At 34.6% G+C, this 18769-nt stretch overlaps 1 protein-coding gene across 1 annotated transcript; it reads left to right on the top strand.

The window, feature by feature from the left end:
* Positions 1-14714: 14714 nt before the first annotated feature.
* LOC139852214 (B3 domain-containing protein Os01g0234100-like) lies at positions 14715-18293 on the top strand. The gene is made up of 8 exons (XM_071841455.1): positions 14715-14768; positions 14876-14956; positions 15052-15086; positions 15196-15358; positions 15457-15663; positions 15755-15843; positions 16109-16504; positions 18020-18293. Exons 1-8 carry the CDS (start codon positions 14715-14717, stop codon positions 18291-18293), a joined length of 1299 nt encoding a protein of 432 aa, XP_071697556.1.
* Positions 18294-18769: the final 476 nt, after the last annotated feature.

The following is an 18769-nucleotide window of genomic DNA, read 5'->3' as shown; positions in this document are numbered from 1 at the left end:
TGAGTCTAAGACCGACCCGAGTAGGATTCACTAATAGGACTAATCTACAACTTGCTAGTTTACTTGTTTCCGCTGAACTTACTGCATGCTGCTGCTTACTTTTACTGCTATATGCCGTATGTTATTACATGATTTCACTACTGCATGCTATTATCTGCTTTCGATTGCATGATACTTGTCGTTATTGCCATGCTACTTACTGTTATACATGATTTCAACTGTTGGCCTAATACGTGCTTGCTTTATGACTTACTGACATGGAAAATTTATTTTTCCTTGTTCAGATGTCGGATATTCCACCTGCTATCGTTTTGGGCAGTTCAGACACTTCAGCCACTACACCTGCCACTGTTGCCGATCCACCGATCCCGTTACCTACGAGTGACCCCGGTGCTTCATCTTCCGGAGCTAGCAGCCATACACCGGCTCCAGTGGTTACTGTAGACGGAACCCAGGACCCTCCGGAGATTCCAGCTCCATCTGCCCCCGGACCCTCGGTATCACAGCCCCGCTCCGGTAAGATTGTGATCCCCGCGGAATTCGGGGAAGGTCCATTCCGTAACCGGTATCGCCATTGGTGTCGAAGTGCCCCTGATGGACGTCTCATTTCGATCGGACCTGCCCGTTACCAACAGATGATAGCCGCCCAAGGAGGGCCGCCCGTGCAGTCACCACCACATGATTCGGACGACCCATCATCCGCTGATTCTTCATTCGATGACTCATCCACAGACGACTCGAGTGACGATGACTCCGACGAGGAGGACCCTGATGCACCTGTACAGCCACCCTCCACCCCGCCGAAGAAGCGGTATCACTTCGACGGTACTATTATTCTGGGGATCAACGGAGGACGAGCATTCACTGACGCATTTGGTCGGCGTCGTAGGGTTACTGCCCGTAAACGGCTTGTGCCGTACCCTGCCGACCCACTCGTGCGTAAGGCACCCCGTTACGTACTGACTATTTCTGGAGCCGGATCGTCTACATCTGCACCACCCGCACCACCTGCACCGCCTGCCCCACCATCTCCCACTGTCGAGGAATTGACAAGGGAGGTGGGGATCCTCCGAGCTCGAGTTACTGAGCTCGAGAACCAGATGTCCCATGTATTGGACATCCTACACCCACCATCACCGTAGGACTTTTGTATTTAGATTTCATTATGTAATCTAGTTGTAGTTTTATGTTTCACTTATGTATTGTACAAACTTATTCAGATGTATGCAACTTATTATTATTAATGAATGGAACTTTGCGTTATTTAATTCTTGCACGATGTTCTATTTACTTTACTGTATGATGATTTTGTGGTATTTGTACCTGGATTGCATTACTTAATAAACATGTGATGTGTTGATTCCATGTTGGTTACTATATACTGTATTATTACTATTTGAATACTGGATTTTGACTTGAGTCAAAAATTTTTGTTTAGAACACCATGGCCAACGGACGATCAACATCAACCCCTACCGCAGCCCAAATCGAGGAGATGATTACCGAAAGGGTAGCCGCAGCTATTGCGGAAATGCAACCCCAAGCTCCACCGCCACCGCCACCGCCACCACCACCGGTTATTTAACCCATTCGTAATGGGTGCACGTACAAAGAGTTTTATAGCTGCAAACCTCATAGCTTTAGTGGAACGGAGGGGCCGGTTGGTCTCACTAGATGGTTTGAAAAACTAGAATCTGTGTTCCGAGTCAGCAACTGTTCAGAGGAGAATAAAATCAAGTTTGCTTCATGCACGCTGTCTGATGGCGCACTAACGTGGTGGAACACGTTGGCTCAAGCAAAAGGTATCGATGAGGCATTTGCTACCCCATGGGAGGAATTCAAAGGGGCCCTGATTGAGGAATATTGCGCTAGGACCGAAATCCAGAAGATGGAGATGGAATTTATGCAGTTAAAGGCCGTTGTGAACGACCTTGATGGTTACAACAGGAGATTTTTGGAACTAGCCCTGATGTGTCCGACAATGGTCACCCCAGAATTTAAGCGTATGGAAAGGTACTTCTGGGGACTTCCTAAGAGCATTAAACGAAATGTCACCTCGTCCAAACCACCCAATGTCCCGGAGGCGATGCGCATGGCGCATACTTTAATGAACCAAATCACCATCGATGAACCGGAGAAAACTAAGTCTGAAGCGGGTAGTAGTGAGAAGCGCAAATGGGATAACAACAGGGGAAGGACCTATGATCAAAACCCGGCGAAATGACATGAGGGTTTCAGGGGAAACAACAACGGTGGAAACCCCAATCCGAACACCAACTCAAACCCGAACTATAAGGGAACCTTACCACAATGCAAGCTTTGCTACAAGCACCATACTGGGTATTGTAATGTTGTTTGCGAAAAATGCCAACGGACTGGGCATATCGGGAAGGACTGCAAGGTCACCACTTTGAATAGGAAGCCGAATACCAATGGACCGAAAAAGTGCTACAAATGTGGACAGACGGGCCATTTCAGAAATGCATGCCCCAACAAAAGAAAAGACGATGGACCACCCCGTGGTAGAGCTTTCAACGTTAATGCAAGGGATGCACGTGAGAATCCCGACTTGGTGACAGGTATATTCACTATCAACAATCTTTTAGCTTCTGTCTTATTTGATACTGGTGCCGATAGAAGTTATGTATGTAGACATTTTTGCGATAAGATTAATTGGTCGTTAGTCCCGTTAAAAGAAAGTATGCTTGTCGAGGTCGCCAATGGAAAACTTGAAAAAGTTGACCATATTAGTCGAGGAGCTATTATCAACACAGCTGGTGCGGATTTTGAAATTGATTTGATACCCATCAAATTGGGAAGTTTTGACGTGATCGTCGGTATGGATTGGTTGAGCAAGATAAGGGCTGATATTATCTGTGGAGACAAAGCTCTTCGTATACCACAAGGAGATGGTGAGCCACTGATCATCTACGAAGAGAGATGTACCTCGAAGCTGAACCTCATTAGTTGCGTGAAAGCGCAAAAGACTATGAAGAAGGGACGTCTTGCTGTCCTAGCGTAAGTGAAAACGGTAGAAACTGAGGTGAAGAGTGTGAACGACGTTCGAATTGTGAACGAATTCTCCGATGTCTTTCCTGAGGAATTGCCTGGATTACCGCCGAAGAAAGTAGTAGGAATTGCCAGGAGCTGCACCTGTAGCTCGCGCACCTTATCAACTCGCACCTTCCGAGATGCAAGAATTACAGAGCCAACTACAAGAACTACTTGACCGTGGATTTATCCAACCAAGTTTCTCGCCTTGGGGCGCACCTGTGTTGTTTGTGAAGAAGAAGGATGGATCCTTCCGTATGTGTATCGACTACCATGAACTCAAGAAATTGACGATCAAGAATCGGTATCCTCTTCCACGAATTGACGATCTTTTTGATCAACTACATGGATCGAGCGTTTACTCTAAGATCGATTTGCGATCCGGTTATCACCAGTTGAGGGTGAAGGAAAGTGATGTGATGAAAACTGCATTCAGAATCAGTTATGGTCATTATGAGTTTCTCGTGATGCCATTCGGATTAACCAACGCACCTGCCGTGTTCATGGATCTTATGAATCGTGTCTGCAAGCCATAATTGGATAAGTTCGTTATCGTCTTCATAGATGATATCCTCATCTACTCCAAAAGCGAAGAAGAGCATGAGCAACACCTCCGACTAGTACTTGAACTCTTGAGGCAAGAGCAACTTTACGCCAAATTCTCCAAGTGTGAATTTTGGTTGAAGGAAGTCCAGTTTCTTGGTCATGTTGTGAGCGACCAGGGTATCAAAGTTGATCCCGCCAAGATTGAAGCTATCAGCAAGTGGGAGACCCCCACTACTCCGACGCATATTCGCCAATTCCTAGGTCTCGCCGGTTGTTGAGGTTCGAATGAATGGTGATGTTCAGAGCCCTAACACGAAGAGGTGCCATCCTCTACTTTCAGCTCAAAGCGTCAGCTACAACATTGGCCTTGCCAGGATGATAGCGAAGTTCACAATCATAGTCGTTTAGCGTCTCGATCCATCGACGCTGTCTCATATTCAGTTGCTTCTGATCAAAGATGTGCTGGAGGCTCTTGTGGTCGGCGAAGATAGTACTCTTAGTTCCATACAAATAGTGTCTCCACAATTTGAGCGCAAAGACAACGGCTCCAAGTTCAAGATCGTGAGTAGTGTAGTTCCGCTCGTGAATCTTCAATTATCGGGAGGCATAAGCGATAACCTTTGATCTTTGCATCAATACACAACCAAAACCACTTTTCGATGCATCACAATAAACGACGAAATCGTCACTGCCTTCAGGAAGAGATAAGATAGGTAGGGTGGTCAACTTCTTCTTCAATGTTTGGAATGCTGATTCGTGTGCGGGTTCCCAAATGAACTTCTTCCCTTTGTGAGTCAGTGCGGTCAAAGGATGCGCAATCAGAGAGAAACCTTCGATAAACCTTCGTCATCGTTACCGGGGAACCATTTACTTTCCACCACATTAGTAGTAAACTTACCAGCAACAACATTGATCATTAACTTTCTGGAAAAAAAATCATTATATTTATTGAAACCCTATCATGTACTCATCTGCATCTTGTAACGGTAATTGTCATACCAAAAGGCTTCAATTATTATTCTCGAATTTCCCAGCAATTCTACGCCAACAGTTATATATGTACATATAACGTCTATCTCCTAGACTTACACATTTCGAATGTGAAGTTTCTGAAAAACACCCTAAACTGCGAACTAGTTCTCCGAATTTTGGAAAATACTGATGAAGCAGCAAAAACTGTAAACGACCTTAACAGTCAAAATTTTGATGATAAAGAATAATGTGTTGGCAAAGCTCGGAAAAAGAGAAAATTTGGTGCTGAAAAACGAAATGAGCAAACCATGAAGGAGGTTGTGGACAAATCACAAAGACTAAACCTGCCTTCAAAGAATCCAAATGATTCAGTATCTGCTGAAGACATTAACGAATACCTTGCTCCTGACTCTAAACCTTTCGGACAAATATTCTTCATCACCTTTCGATATTTGAAATTCTAAGATATCACCGTATCTTTCGTTATAAATATCCTCGATATTTCTGAAGATATTTTCATAACTATCCTTATCTGAAATCATTTATCTTCTTGCGTTATATGTATTACATCATAAAGGAAACTGTTTAGTTTCTATATTCTGTAAACCTTCGAGTTTAAAATATGAATGTTTTGAAGTAGTGTTGGAACGTGATTATATTACAGTAAGTCATGCCGAGTTTCTAATAGAACGTGATAAAGGTTCACAGATCATACCATCGTCATGAACCATGTTATATAACTCTTTCATTCTATTTAACCTCTAAACTATCAAGAAAATATTTTCTTGATGATTCGGTCTTTTCCGGATATTCTGTTAATTTGACAAATCAAATCGTGCTATTACCTTTCCATTCTACATTGTATATTATGATCATTCGAAACTCCATACCTACGAATTCTGGACCATTATTCGCTTGACTTGAAGTCGGGAAGGAAAAACAAAAGCATGGAGCTCCTAAATATAAGAGAAAATATAAAGTTTGACAACAACACATAAATTACAGACCGTGTATATCAATACGTATTGCAATGTAAATACACAGAAGAATTAAAAATATTATAACCCCAAGGTAATAGTAGAAGAAAATAACTTCCTCTGGTGGCAGATGAAACAGAAGAATAAAGGATACAATAGCCAAGAAAATATCAAGAATCAGAACTGGATTTAGCATTTTCACAATCTTTTGGAAATAAGAATTGAGGAAGAGATTATAGGAATGGTGAAAATAATGGAACGGAAGAGGACAATTTATAACGAAATATCAGACATAGCAATCGAGGCAGATTACGCATTTAATCAAATAAAATCTTAATCTCCTTAATTTTTGGAGAATCAAATATTATATAGATTATGAAAGTTTCCTTGAATTTCGGAAATCAACCGTGACTACGTCAAGAGTTAAGACGAACCTGCATTTACTCATTTCACTCTTTTGTGACAGCTTCACTCGTACGCTTCACATAATCGAATCGTTTTTATCTATATTAGTCAATAATGATGAAACTCTGTTTATCAACTCATATTCGTCATGAAAACATTCTTATTGTTGTCCATGACGACCTCGATCAAATTTCGGGGACGAAATTTCTTTAACGGGTAGGTACTGTGACAACCCGAAAATTTCCAACCAAATTTAAACTTAAAATTTATATGTTTCCGACACGATAAGCAAAGTCTGTAATGTTGAAATCTCAAAAACTTTGAACTGTGTTCATATAATCAATTACTTTTGGATGTGCTCGTTGATTCACGAACATTTATGTGTATATAGATATGTATATATAATATATAATATTTATTGAAAACGTTAACAAAGTATTAAAGGTATAATACTTTACATGAACGTATTTGTTGACGGAATTAAAAAGATAATATCAAATGATTGAATTATCAAGATACCTTATGTTATGATTACGGGTCTCTGTTGAGAGGTCCACTTTGAATTAGAAAACCTTTTCTTTTTAACGATATCCGGAATAATTGGTAAAGTGATTTATAAGTAAGAACAAATGTGTCAATTGATGAAGGTTAGACAAAAGTCAGTGGATAACTGGATTTCATAATATTCGACTGATCTATTTTTCAATCGTATGAAAATGATTTCAAAAACTGAGTTATTGTAATCTGTTATTTATAAAGGTAAATTGATTATATAAGATTAGAAGAATTTAAGTAAAGCTTTATATATATATATATATATATATATATATATATATATATATATATATATATATATATATATATATATATATATATATATATATATATATATATATATATATTGTTTCAAAAACGTAAACGTGATACGACATAGTAAATTCTATTATTTAAACGATTATATATAATAATCTTTGAAATATAATTAGTTTGAAAAGCTAAATATTATATTATTAGATAAATATTTCAAACATATATATTATGTATAAATTTAATATTCTAAATGAAAATATATATATATATATATATATATATATATATATATATATATATATATATATATATATATATATATATATATATATATATATATTAACTTAATCATAAAACGTTTTGATTTAAACAAATATTATTAAATATGCCTTGATAAATAACGAGGCTTTGATTTATTGAAGCAAATGACCAAAACACTCAAATGTTCAAATTACATTTCTAGTGATATAGTTTATTGGCAATTTACGTCTATTTTTCAATAAAGGTACGTGTCGTGAGACGTAAAATACAAATTTTATTAGCATACGAAAGGATGTTCAAAAAATCGGAACCGGGACATAAGTCGAGCGTCAACGTACAAGTTATCGGAACTAAAATTACAAGTCACCTATACACGAGAATATAATATAATATAATATATAATTAATATAAATTATATATTATAAATATAATTATAATAATATGTCGACGAGGAAAATAACAAAAACCATATGAGCTGTAAATGCAAGCCATGCGATCGCATGGGTGTCGGTGCCAGGAAATGTGTATAAAAGCAACTCAAGTCTGGTTCCAGTTTCACTCATACAACTCTCGATATCTCTCTAAATAGGCGAACAAGTGGAGTAAATCAACAATAGACAATTTTTTTAAGAAAAAAAAAAGCGTTACGTCATTTTTTTAAACTGTGTATTTTGATGAACTTTTTTAATGTATACTGCTATAATGATTGATTTTAGGATGTGTTTAAACGGTGTATTTTGATGAACTTTTTTTAATGTATACTATGATGATTATTTTGAGATGTGTTTAAGGATTTTTTTAACGATAATTTTTTAAAATGTCATTATTAATGTGTATAAATTCATTCATTGTACATGACAGTTATGTACTGTATATACTCAATTAACGGCAATTTTAACGTGGATGTTATGATTATCATTTTTGTTTGAAACCCTAAACACTATTTCATTATTATTGGGTATTTGCACAGATCTCAAAGGTTGGGTCTATAAAACCATCGTTTCATCTGCCTAGCCCCAAGATAGTGTTGCATAAAATACTGACGTTACTTGCCCAAAGACCCATCAATCACCTTCACAAAATTTTCAAAATTACACCTTACTTTCCATTTCCTCTGCTTATTTTTTGAAATTATTTCAATTTCAAACGGTAACAATTAATCTATTTTTAACTCCCTTTTCCTGTTTTACTTTCTACTTTCTATTGTTGTGCTCCAAAAAAAAAAAAAAAACACACACACACACACTTTGTGAGAATTGTAATGGCAATTTCTTCGTGGTCTAAACCCACCGATACAGCCCCTTTGTCTGGCGAGTTAATTACAAGTTTCATATTTTGCTTCTATTAAATTAATTAATTTGTTTGTTTAAAAAGTTGTGTTTGACGAAATATAGATATAAATTGTATGTATCGTTTGTAGGATGTAAAGATAAAGGCTTTGGAGATTAAGAAAAGGTTCTTGCAGTCGCAGAAAAAAACTAGTACAAAGCCTAAGCAGAGGGTTAAGAAGACAGTGAGATCAAATTATCTTTATTGTTTTTATTTTTTTCTGAAAGAACAAAACTTTTTGCGATCGCATGGTGTCGGTGCCAGGAAATGTGTATAAAAGCAACTCAAGCCTGGTTCCAGTTTCACTCATACAACTCTCGATATCTCTCTAATCTATATATTACTCCTTATATTATTTATTATTATTTTTTATTATTATTAAAGATTATTATTAATCTTGTATATTAGTATTATGGTTATTATAAGTATTATACATAAAATACTACGACAAGGTCATGAGCGAGTTATTTTAAAACGGGCTTTTCAAGCGGGATAGAGCTAAGAAAATTATAGGTTATAGCTATGGAGGTTATGAGTATTGCTTGGGGGTTATGATCATGAGTCAAAGGTCAACCTAACGTTTATCATTTTCGTTGCATCTACGTACTTTCCTGCAATATTGAATCATAATATTGATACGTGAGCATTCATATCTTATCTTTTATATATTAATAGTGTATCCATGTCTAGTGCTCGAGTATATATGTTTATGCATGCTTGTATGCTAAATTTCGTCGTTAGATAGTTTCATGATGAATCACGAATTTAATACATATACTACTGATATAAGGTATATGATATGCATGTTATTAGAAAGCTGGCGAAAAATTAATAACTTTTTATTTAGAAATCGTGTGTTTTCGAGGAACGGATTAAAAGTTATGGTCAACTGAATTATGATTAACATTAATTGAAATTGCTTTTGAATCTGCAATTTATATTTAAACAACTGTTTATAAGATTGATAAATTGGATTTTCAAATATTACTAATTGAGTAAATGAATTTCTATATAAGGCACATCTCGTCTTGTTGAACAATTATCAAATTTGACTGTCTTATCATGTTTTAAAGCTTTATAAACACTATAATCTGATTTTACAAGTATTGGGAAACTATGTGAAATAATGAAATATTTTCGATTTCCATGATAATTCAAATATAACATAGCTCCTGAAATAAATAATATTTTGAGTTTGTTAAACTATAAATTCGTTCAATTATCAAGACTTATACTATGTTAATAAACATGTATATATTTAAAGATCATATTGGGTCAGGTTGACTTTTGAGATGACTTTTGTTAACTTTTGCATGTCGGTCTCGAGCATTAGGATTGTGATACACTATGACCCAACCTAGCTTATTAGACATGTATTGACCAACATATGTTCTCTAGGTTGAGATCTACGGTTATTTTGCATTCCGAGTTTCAGTCACAATTCGATGAATGACCTTATGTGATGCTAAGGTGAGTTTCATTTGCTCCCTTTTTAATTGCTTTTGCAATCTATATTTTTGGGCTGAGAATACATGCACTTTACTTTAAACGCAATGGATACAAGTACATACTAAATTCTACACCGAGTTTGCACCGAAAATCCCTTAGCTTTGGTAACTAGTAACTGCCGGTTATAAGAACTAGTGAGCGCGAGTAGTTGTATATGGATCCATAGGGCTTGACATCCCCGTCTGTTCCAGGTATAGAAACCCTAGCCTGAACTATAAAACAGACGTATACTATTTGAGTTTAGTACACGTTGGATTGCGTGTATTGTACATGTTGGTTGCATGTATGTTAAAATAGGGGTACTTATTATATACGTTAAAGTTTAGTTACCAGGGTGCTCAATCTTGTAGAATATTTTAATAAACGTTTCTGGATGAAACAACTGAAATCTTGTGATCCACTTATATATACAGATTATGCGCAACATTAAAACTATGAACTCACCAACCTTTGTGTTGACACTTTTAAGCATGTTTATTCTCAGGTTCCTAGAAGTCTTCCGCTGTTTGCTTATATGTGATACAAGCTATGTGCATGGAGTCATACATGCTTTATTCGAGAAAACGTTGCATTCACAAAATCATCACCATGTATCTTATTTCGACTGCATTATCAACGGATGTAGTATTGTAAACTATTATTTACGGTGATTGTCTATATGTAGAAATCATAGTCGTCAAAAACCTTGGAATTAGATATTCATTTATGATGTGCCTTTTCAAAATAATGCAATGTTTACAAAACGTATCATGTAGAGGTCAGTACCTCACTGTGAAATCGATGAATGATGTATTCGTCCAAAGGGATTTGGACGAATCATCACAATTTTATTGCGTTTAGTTTGTAAAATTATTTCGTGGCTAAAGAATGATGTCGTTGAAGCGCAACTCGAGTCGAACTAAAAGGTATAACCCGTGAAAGATTTAAATGTTATTTTAAATTAACAATATATGTTCATCTCCGCGTTTAACTATGTAATTATCGACTTTTAAAAATGTAACGCAAAATCAACGTGTATGAAAAGTACCCCAAATATTTAGTATTTTTTAAAAAGCGTCCGTTTTGCGTATAGTTAGTGATATTGTGTTCCTAAAATTATTTCGAGTTTAACGATGGTGTCGAAAAAATTTAACTCGTTACGAGCGAAAAGATATGACCCCTTGAATATTTGGGTGAAGTTTATTTAAGATTTTTCATGAAAATGATTATTTGACACTTTACCCCCTGATTGAAGGATCGATTTGAATATTTGAAAAAAGTGTGAGGGTATTTGTTGGTGTAATGGAAGTTAATTAGAATTTTAAAAAAAAATGAAATAACGAAAATGACCCTAATTAATATTCACCATTTTTGTCTATTAGATACTAGTAATATGGTAAAGTAATATCTAGTGTGTTCTTATATATTTTATTGAATGATTTGTACCAAAAGTTGCCATATGCCTCACTTTATTGATAAAACATTTGAGTCTTTTCTCTCGACAACACAGAAATTAAAACACAAAAATGATGAATAGTTACAGTGTTCCCTTATTACAAATCATTCATATAAGTTTTCACTTATTACAAGTCAACTATAATTTTTATTGTTGTTATTGTTAATATAATAATTGTTATTATTTTATCTTAAAAAAAAATTGAATTTTTTTTACCCATTTTAAGTTATGTGCTATGCTTTTATTTTTTGTTCTCTTTTTTCTCAATTAAATTTAGCCAACGTTCCATTATCGCAACATGAATACATCCCAACTCGTTATTAAAGCTTCTGTAAAAGTTTTATAACTCATTTATATACACTTTTATAAAGTGATATATCAAAACGGGAGATCATAATTCCAACATCATATTTACTTGTCCCACCATCATTTCATTTTTTTTCCCTCAAATATTCCTTAATAAATTACAATGAAAAAATTTAAAAAATTTATACTACACTATCATTAAGAGCATTTTAGACTATTTAAGTGAAACAAGTAAAAACTATGTTAGAATTATCATCTCTCTATCAAAATACACTACACCAAGTAATCAAATACATGATATAATATAATGATATATTGATATCCATGATATATTCTTGCCAACATTGCTAATAAGGGTGATGATATATCCAACACACTTTTTGATATATCCACCATAAATATGCAGTAATAGTCTGTACAGCACAACCCACTAATGCATATTTTGTGGTGGATATATCAAAAAGTGTGTTGGATATATCACTACCCTGCTAATAATGCCACTTACATATGTTAATTAAATGACACATAAACCTATTGGACTTAGAATACTGACTCATGCCAAAATGAGTAATATGAGTTTTGTTCAATAAACATCACATGCTAAGATGAGAAATACGTAGTAAAAAAAAAAAATAACAAATTTTTTTCCATCTTTTTTAATTTTTACATCATCATCATATCAATATAATCAATATCAATATAATATTAATAATAATATTATAAGTAACACATAACTAAACACTTTTTATCATTACTAAAACAAAACAATCCTTTAATATAAAATGTATTAGCATTAAAAGATAGAGTCTAAACATACAGTATATTTTTAAGATGATAACTTAATATTGCACAAAGCAAGGTTGCAAAATTCGCAATTCGGAGATTAATCAGTCAGGACTTTGAAAGGATTAATCGGTAATTCGGAGAGTAATCGGGGATTAATCGGACGGTAATTTATTCATTTAAATATTAAATTTCAAAATATATGTGTGGAAATATAGAAGAAAATCATAAACATAAACATAAACTTTAATATAACTGTCAAAATTTGTTATTTTGTTCAAAAATTATAAATTTCTACTTTAAATACATGTTAAAATGCTGACCAAATTTGACTTTGACCGACTTTGATTACCAAATTTGATTTTGACCTATCAATTGACGTTGACCGATTAATTAAACGGATTTTAGAAAATCGGAACGGATTGCTCTTAAAAATGATTAATCGGGGATTAATCGGCGAGTAATCGGGTTTTTTACAACATTGGCACAAAGTATTCTATTTCTATTAGTATTATTAAATTATTAATTACGGGGTACAGTATATTTTTAAGAGGATACCTAGCTTAAACCCTTTTGAACAAATTATAAACCCATGCTATAGACGAAGTATATCCATTCGATCATTCCTAGTCATGAGTTTATGTGATATAGGCATGCCACAACGCCACCCTAGTTGAAGTAGGTTTATGTGTTGTTAATTTAACGTATCTAAGTGGCAATTAATTGCAATGTTAACAATAATATATTGAAAGAAAATATATCATCATTGTGTCATGTATGTGAATAATGAAAGATATATTCTATACCTTGGTTAGCACATATTCTGATATTCAGGGGGCGCACACGTGTGTTATCATTTAGTAATTTTTTTTCGGTCAGGACCTAAATTGATGTAGGATCTTTTGTATGAGGTGCGAACAGTCTTGTGTCGGTTTGTATTTTGTTTCTTCTGATGGGTTCTTTTACTTTTGGTGAGAGTCTCTGGTTCTATTTAAGTTATTCGTTTTTTTTTTTTTTTTGAAAAGAAAAAAAGGACCTAAATTGATAAGGGAAAATTATTTGAAAATGCATTGAACTTTCACCAAATTCCTATTGTATACATTCAATTTTCAGATCTCCTATTGTATGCATTAAACTATTTAAATGGTTCTATTATACGCATTAAGTAACTTGGACATCAGGTATCAGTTTAATGATTTATAATCTAGGGGGAAAAAGAGAGGAAAGTGAAAGAAGGTGAAGAAGGATAGAAGATGAAAGAAGGTGAAGAATGACTAATGATGTAATTTTGTTTAGAAAAAACTAATGATGCAAAATTTGACAAACATGAGGGACCATTGATGTAATTTTAAAATTGAGGTGACCTGGTGTTTACCTGTTATAACAGGTTAAATGCATACAATAATAGAGAATTAAAAGTTAAATGCATACAATAGGAGATCTAAAAGTTGAATACATACAATAGAAATTTCGTGAAAGTTCAATGCATGTTCAAACAATTATCCCAATTGATAATAAACTGGGTTCGTACAAAATTAGTGGGGCGATATAAAAATAGGTGACAACTTCTCATTATATTTCGAACGAAGGTACTTAATTTTAAACGAAGTCACCAACCATAATAACATATCTTAGTTATAGTGTTCACTCAATAAATAGGCGAACACGTGGAGTAAATCAACAATAGACAATTTTTTTAAGAAAAAAGTGTTACGTCATTTTTTTAAACTGTGTATTTTGATGAACTTTTTTAATGTATACTGCTATAATGATTGATTTTGAGATGTGTTTAAACTGTGTATTTTGATGAACTTTTTTAATGTATACTATGATGATTATTTTGAGATGTGTTTAAGGATTTTTTTTAACGATAATTTTTTAAAATGTCATTATTAATGTGTATAAATTCATTCATTGTACATGACAGTTATGTACTGTATATACTCAATTAACGGCAATTTTAACGTGGATGTTATGATTATCATTTTTGTTTGAAACCCTAAACACGATTTCATTATTATTGGATATTTGCACAGATCTCAAAGGTTGGGTCTATAAAACCATCGTTTCATCTGCCTAGCCCCAAGATAGTGTTGCATAAAATACTGACGTTACTTGCCCAAAGACCCATCAATCACCTTCACAAAATTTTCAAAATTACACCTTACTTTCCATTTCCTCTGCTTATTTTTTGAAATTATTTCAATTTCAAACGGTAACAATTAATCTATTTTTAACTCCCTTTTCCTGTTTTACTTTCTACTTTCTATTGTTGTGCTCCAAAAAAAAAAAAACACACACACACACAAACACTCTTTGTGAGAATTGTAATGGCAATTTCTTCGTGGTCTAAACCCACCGATACAGCCCCTTTGTCTGGCGAGGTAATTACAAAAGTTTCATATTTTGCTTCTATTAAATTAATTAATTTGTTTGTTTAAAAAGTTGTGTTTGACGAAATATAGATATAAATTGTATGTATCGTTTGTAGGATGTAAAGATAAAGGCTTTGGAGATTAAGAAAAGGTTCTTGCAGTCGCAGAAAAAAACTAGTACAAAGCCTAAGCAGAGGGTTAAGTATAAAATTATCTTTATATATACATTGGGCTATTTAACTTAACTGTGTTCTGTGTTGTTGAAATATGGCCTAATAACATGTAATTGCAGGTGAATATTGATCTGTCAAACAACAAGATAGTAAGGTTAGTTCATAGTCTGTAAATTGATTTTGATAAAGTTGGCTCATTTTAGTAACCACTGCCGAGTCCTGACTATGCATTTCACATTTTGACCCATTCTTTAAAACATAAGTTATGACCCAAAATCAGCTGCTGCTTTAGCTAAACCTGCTGACTCAAAAGCCAAGTCTGCTGCAATAGAGCGAGCGAATGAGGTTCTAGAAAGCCTTCAATCCGAGTTACCTAGTTTTGTTAAGCCTATGCTTCCATCACATGTCACTGGTGGCTTTTGGCTGGTAATGAGTTTGTTACTTTTTAAACTAAATTTTAAATTCTACATGTTACGGTAAGCAATTTGCAGTGGAGTATTTATTTAGGTTGCTACATTCGACAGGGTTTCCCTAAGAAGTTTTGTGATGCTAATCTGCCAAAGCATGATGAGACAGTTGTGTTAGTGGATGAAGATGATCAAGAATACAACACAAAGTATCTTGTTGAAAAGACTGGTTTAAGTGGTGGATGGAGAGGATTTTCGATTGCTCACAAATTGGTTGAGGGAGATGTTTTAGTTTTCCATTTGGTCGAGCGTTGGAAATTTAAGGTAAAACGCGTAACCGAGGCCGAGTTTGTATACACCATAAACCCTTTTCTTTAAAAACAGGGGTTATATGCTCATAATTTTGTTTTTGCAGGTCTACATTGTAAGGGTACATGGTTTGAATGAAATTGATGGGGCTCTAGGCCTTCTTAACTTAGTTCCTTTTAGCATGAATGCCGGTAAGTTTACTTTTTTTGTAATTAACACTAATCATGAAGTTAAATAATTAAAAGATTTAGGAGACTTTCAACCTATTTGACCCATTCCCTTGAAGCAAAGCTTTCTACTTGACCCATTGTTTGTAAAACACAGGACAAGTTGACCCATTTATGAGCAAATGGGCTGAAATTTCCACCATTTCCATATATATGACACTTGATAGTAGTTCTTTTGATGATTATCTCTCTTTAACTTGATCAGATCAATGTCAAATTAAAAAGGGGTCTAGCAATGTTCAGAGTGCTGAAGATATGGAAATAGATACACATCATGACCAGGATTTAGTAGTGTATGATCAATCAGAAGGCAACACTGATAATGAAGAAGAAGATTCAGATGTGTCCGAAGGATTAAGATTCTCACAATCTGATATTGAGTTCAAGAATGTTAAGGGTATTGACGATTTCAGCATCGTTGTGGATGGTTTGATCATAGATTCTGAAATACCGAAACATTTTAAGATCAAATACTATGATCTGTGTGTTAGCCAAAAGATGTATCTTCATGATGACCTTCTTAAGGGACTCAATGTTAAATTAGCTGTTGGAATAATCCTTGAAACCATTACCATCGCGGATGCCATTAGAGCTTGTAAAGTCACCGTTACTCGTGAGGATATTGAAACATGGGGACAAAATTACGCTCGTCGTTCCTAAATTTGTATTCAGCCTTCTCACGTCATCCTTATTCTTTTTTTTTTGCTTGCGTCGTCCCTCATGTTGTACATATGAACACATGTCGTCCTTCTGTCAACATTCCGTCCAAGTTTTCTATTAACCTCAATCATGTGCGAATCATGTGAAGGTATTTCAGTCTTTTAACAAGTTGAGGGACCACAGACGTAATTTTTTCGAACTTGTATTTCAGTCTTTTTTTTTTGTCCTTTCATCCTTTCTTCCATTATCTTCATATCTATATATATTTATATTCATCCTCAATCCTCAATAATTTATCACGATCATTATCTTCATCTTCCTCATAGATTCATCATATTTATCATGATTGATTCATCATCTTCATCACCACCCATTATTCAAATTCAATTAAACACAGCAATTTACAAATCAGCAAGAGACTAAACCCTAAATCAAAGCAACCAAATTACATACAACTTGATGGTTGTCAATCGAACTCAGATGGCGGGGTTTCTAATCCGCAACGATGGCGGTGGTGGAGGCTCAGACTCCATCAACGAGTCGGGGTTTCCAATCGAACTGAGATGCCGGTGGTGGCGGCTCAGATTCCGGCGGTGTTGACGGATCTGAGCTGAGATACAATATGGAACTTGAAACAAAAGTACTAAAATTGAACACGCTACTATCATTAACCATTGTCGCCGCCATCTTCATCTACAACCACTGCCGCTGACTTCTTCAACCTCTGTCACTACCGCTATTCGATTTTGGTTGAATAGTGTGGTTGTAAATAACCCTTAACCTTGTAGATCGTTGATGAGAAATCTCTTATAAAGAAATACAAATGAAATACGATCTTTAATTAACAAGTGATATGAAAAAAGATGTTGATGGATTTTTAAGTTGGGTAATAATAGTAGTAGTTTTTATGGCGAATGTGAAATGGAAATGGCAGTCATATGAATGTGAAATTCCCAGGTAAATTGATGGCTATTTGAATTTATTTAGTGAATTATCTAATTCGAAGTTATATGTGTTTTGTATTTGTGTATCAATCTTGAATGGTTAACATTTTGACACTATTATAAATTTGCTAGATTTTCTATTTGTGATTAGATTGAAATATTCAGTTAGTTCCTATGCAATGATGGATATATATTTTTTGTTTTGAAATTGAAATCATTAGTGTGATTTTTAGATCTTGATTTGTAAATCTTGTTATGTGAATTTGTTTAGATATTAGGTTTTATATTTTTGGGATGGATGAAGAAGGGAAAGTGGAGAAGAAGTGGAAAATGAAAGAACAACATTAAAATGACCAAAATACCCTCATATGATCCGCACATGATTGAGGTTAACAGAAATTTTGGACGGAATGTTGATAGAAGGACGACCTATGTTCATTATTACAACATGAGGGACGACACAAGCAAAAATAAAAGAATAAGGATGACCTGAGAAGGTTGAATACAAGTTCAGGGACGACGAGCGTAATTTTGTCAAACATGGGATAAAACATTAAAGGCATTTGAAGAGGTGGGTATGAAAGTCGGGTTTTTAAGAGCCCGGATCCGTAAGCTCGTGGGGCTATTGTTCGAGTCAAAAGAGCTGTTAAAATCGAAGAAGAACGAACGAGTGAAAGCAGAAGAGGAAATGAGAGAGATCAACAAAAAACTTTCTGAGGTGATTAAGAATCTTAATGATGAGATTAAAACTATAAAGTCGAAAGGCCAAAACCTTGAACCGGTTTTTTATAAAGAGGCTAATGCACCATGGTGACACACACATCTTATATACCCAAAGATGTGATTTTTGTGTAGGAACTGAAGCATCACAGTTTTTTGATATAGGTGGCTTGTATGATGAACTAGAAAAATGATGGTTGATGCAAGTTTTATGGTCTAGTTTACGTAGTTACAACTTGTTATTACAATTTAGGATTGGCTTTCTTATAATGCCAACACAAACAACAGCAGCTTTTTTTTGGAGAAAATTGTATGACTTGTTATTGGTCTTTCACATACTTAGACTCGTAAACAGTTGTAGCATATTCTCAATCAATGGTTTTAGACCTTTGGCCTGTTAGGCACAACTAAGGCGACTTGTTATAAATCATGCAAACATATAAACTGTTATTATGCTTGTGTCAGTGGCGGAACTAGAATTTTTTTTCACCGAGGGCGGAAAAAAAAAATTAAAACCGTAGCAATTTTTTTGGAAAAAATATGGAGGTTTTGGGGTAATAAATTGAGATT

This window comes from Rutidosis leptorrhynchoides, chromosome 6, assembly GCF_046630445.1.
Source record: "Rutidosis leptorrhynchoides isolate AG116_Rl617_1_P2 chromosome 6, CSIRO_AGI_Rlap_v1, whole genome shotgun sequence".
In the NCBI taxonomy this organism is placed as follows: domain Eukaryota; kingdom Viridiplantae; phylum Streptophyta; class Magnoliopsida; order Asterales; family Asteraceae; genus Rutidosis; species Rutidosis leptorrhynchoides.
This window is presented reverse-complemented; position numbering and strand designations above follow the sequence as displayed.

Bases quoted from the DNA above. Each gene is read 5' to 3' on its own strand.
- LOC139852214 (XM_071841455.1), top strand. From the start codon at position 14,715: ATGGCAATTTCTTCGTGGTCTAAACCCACCGATACAGCCCCTTTGTCT. The intron at 14,957-15,051 runs GTTAAGTATAAA...ATGTAATTGCAG, and splicing joins GTACAAAGCCTAAGCAGAGG to GTGAATATTGATCTGTCAAA. The intron at 15,844-16,108 runs GTTTACTTTTTT...AAAGGGGTCTAG, and splicing joins TTTAGCATGAATGCCGGTAA to CAATGTTCAGAGTGCTGAAG.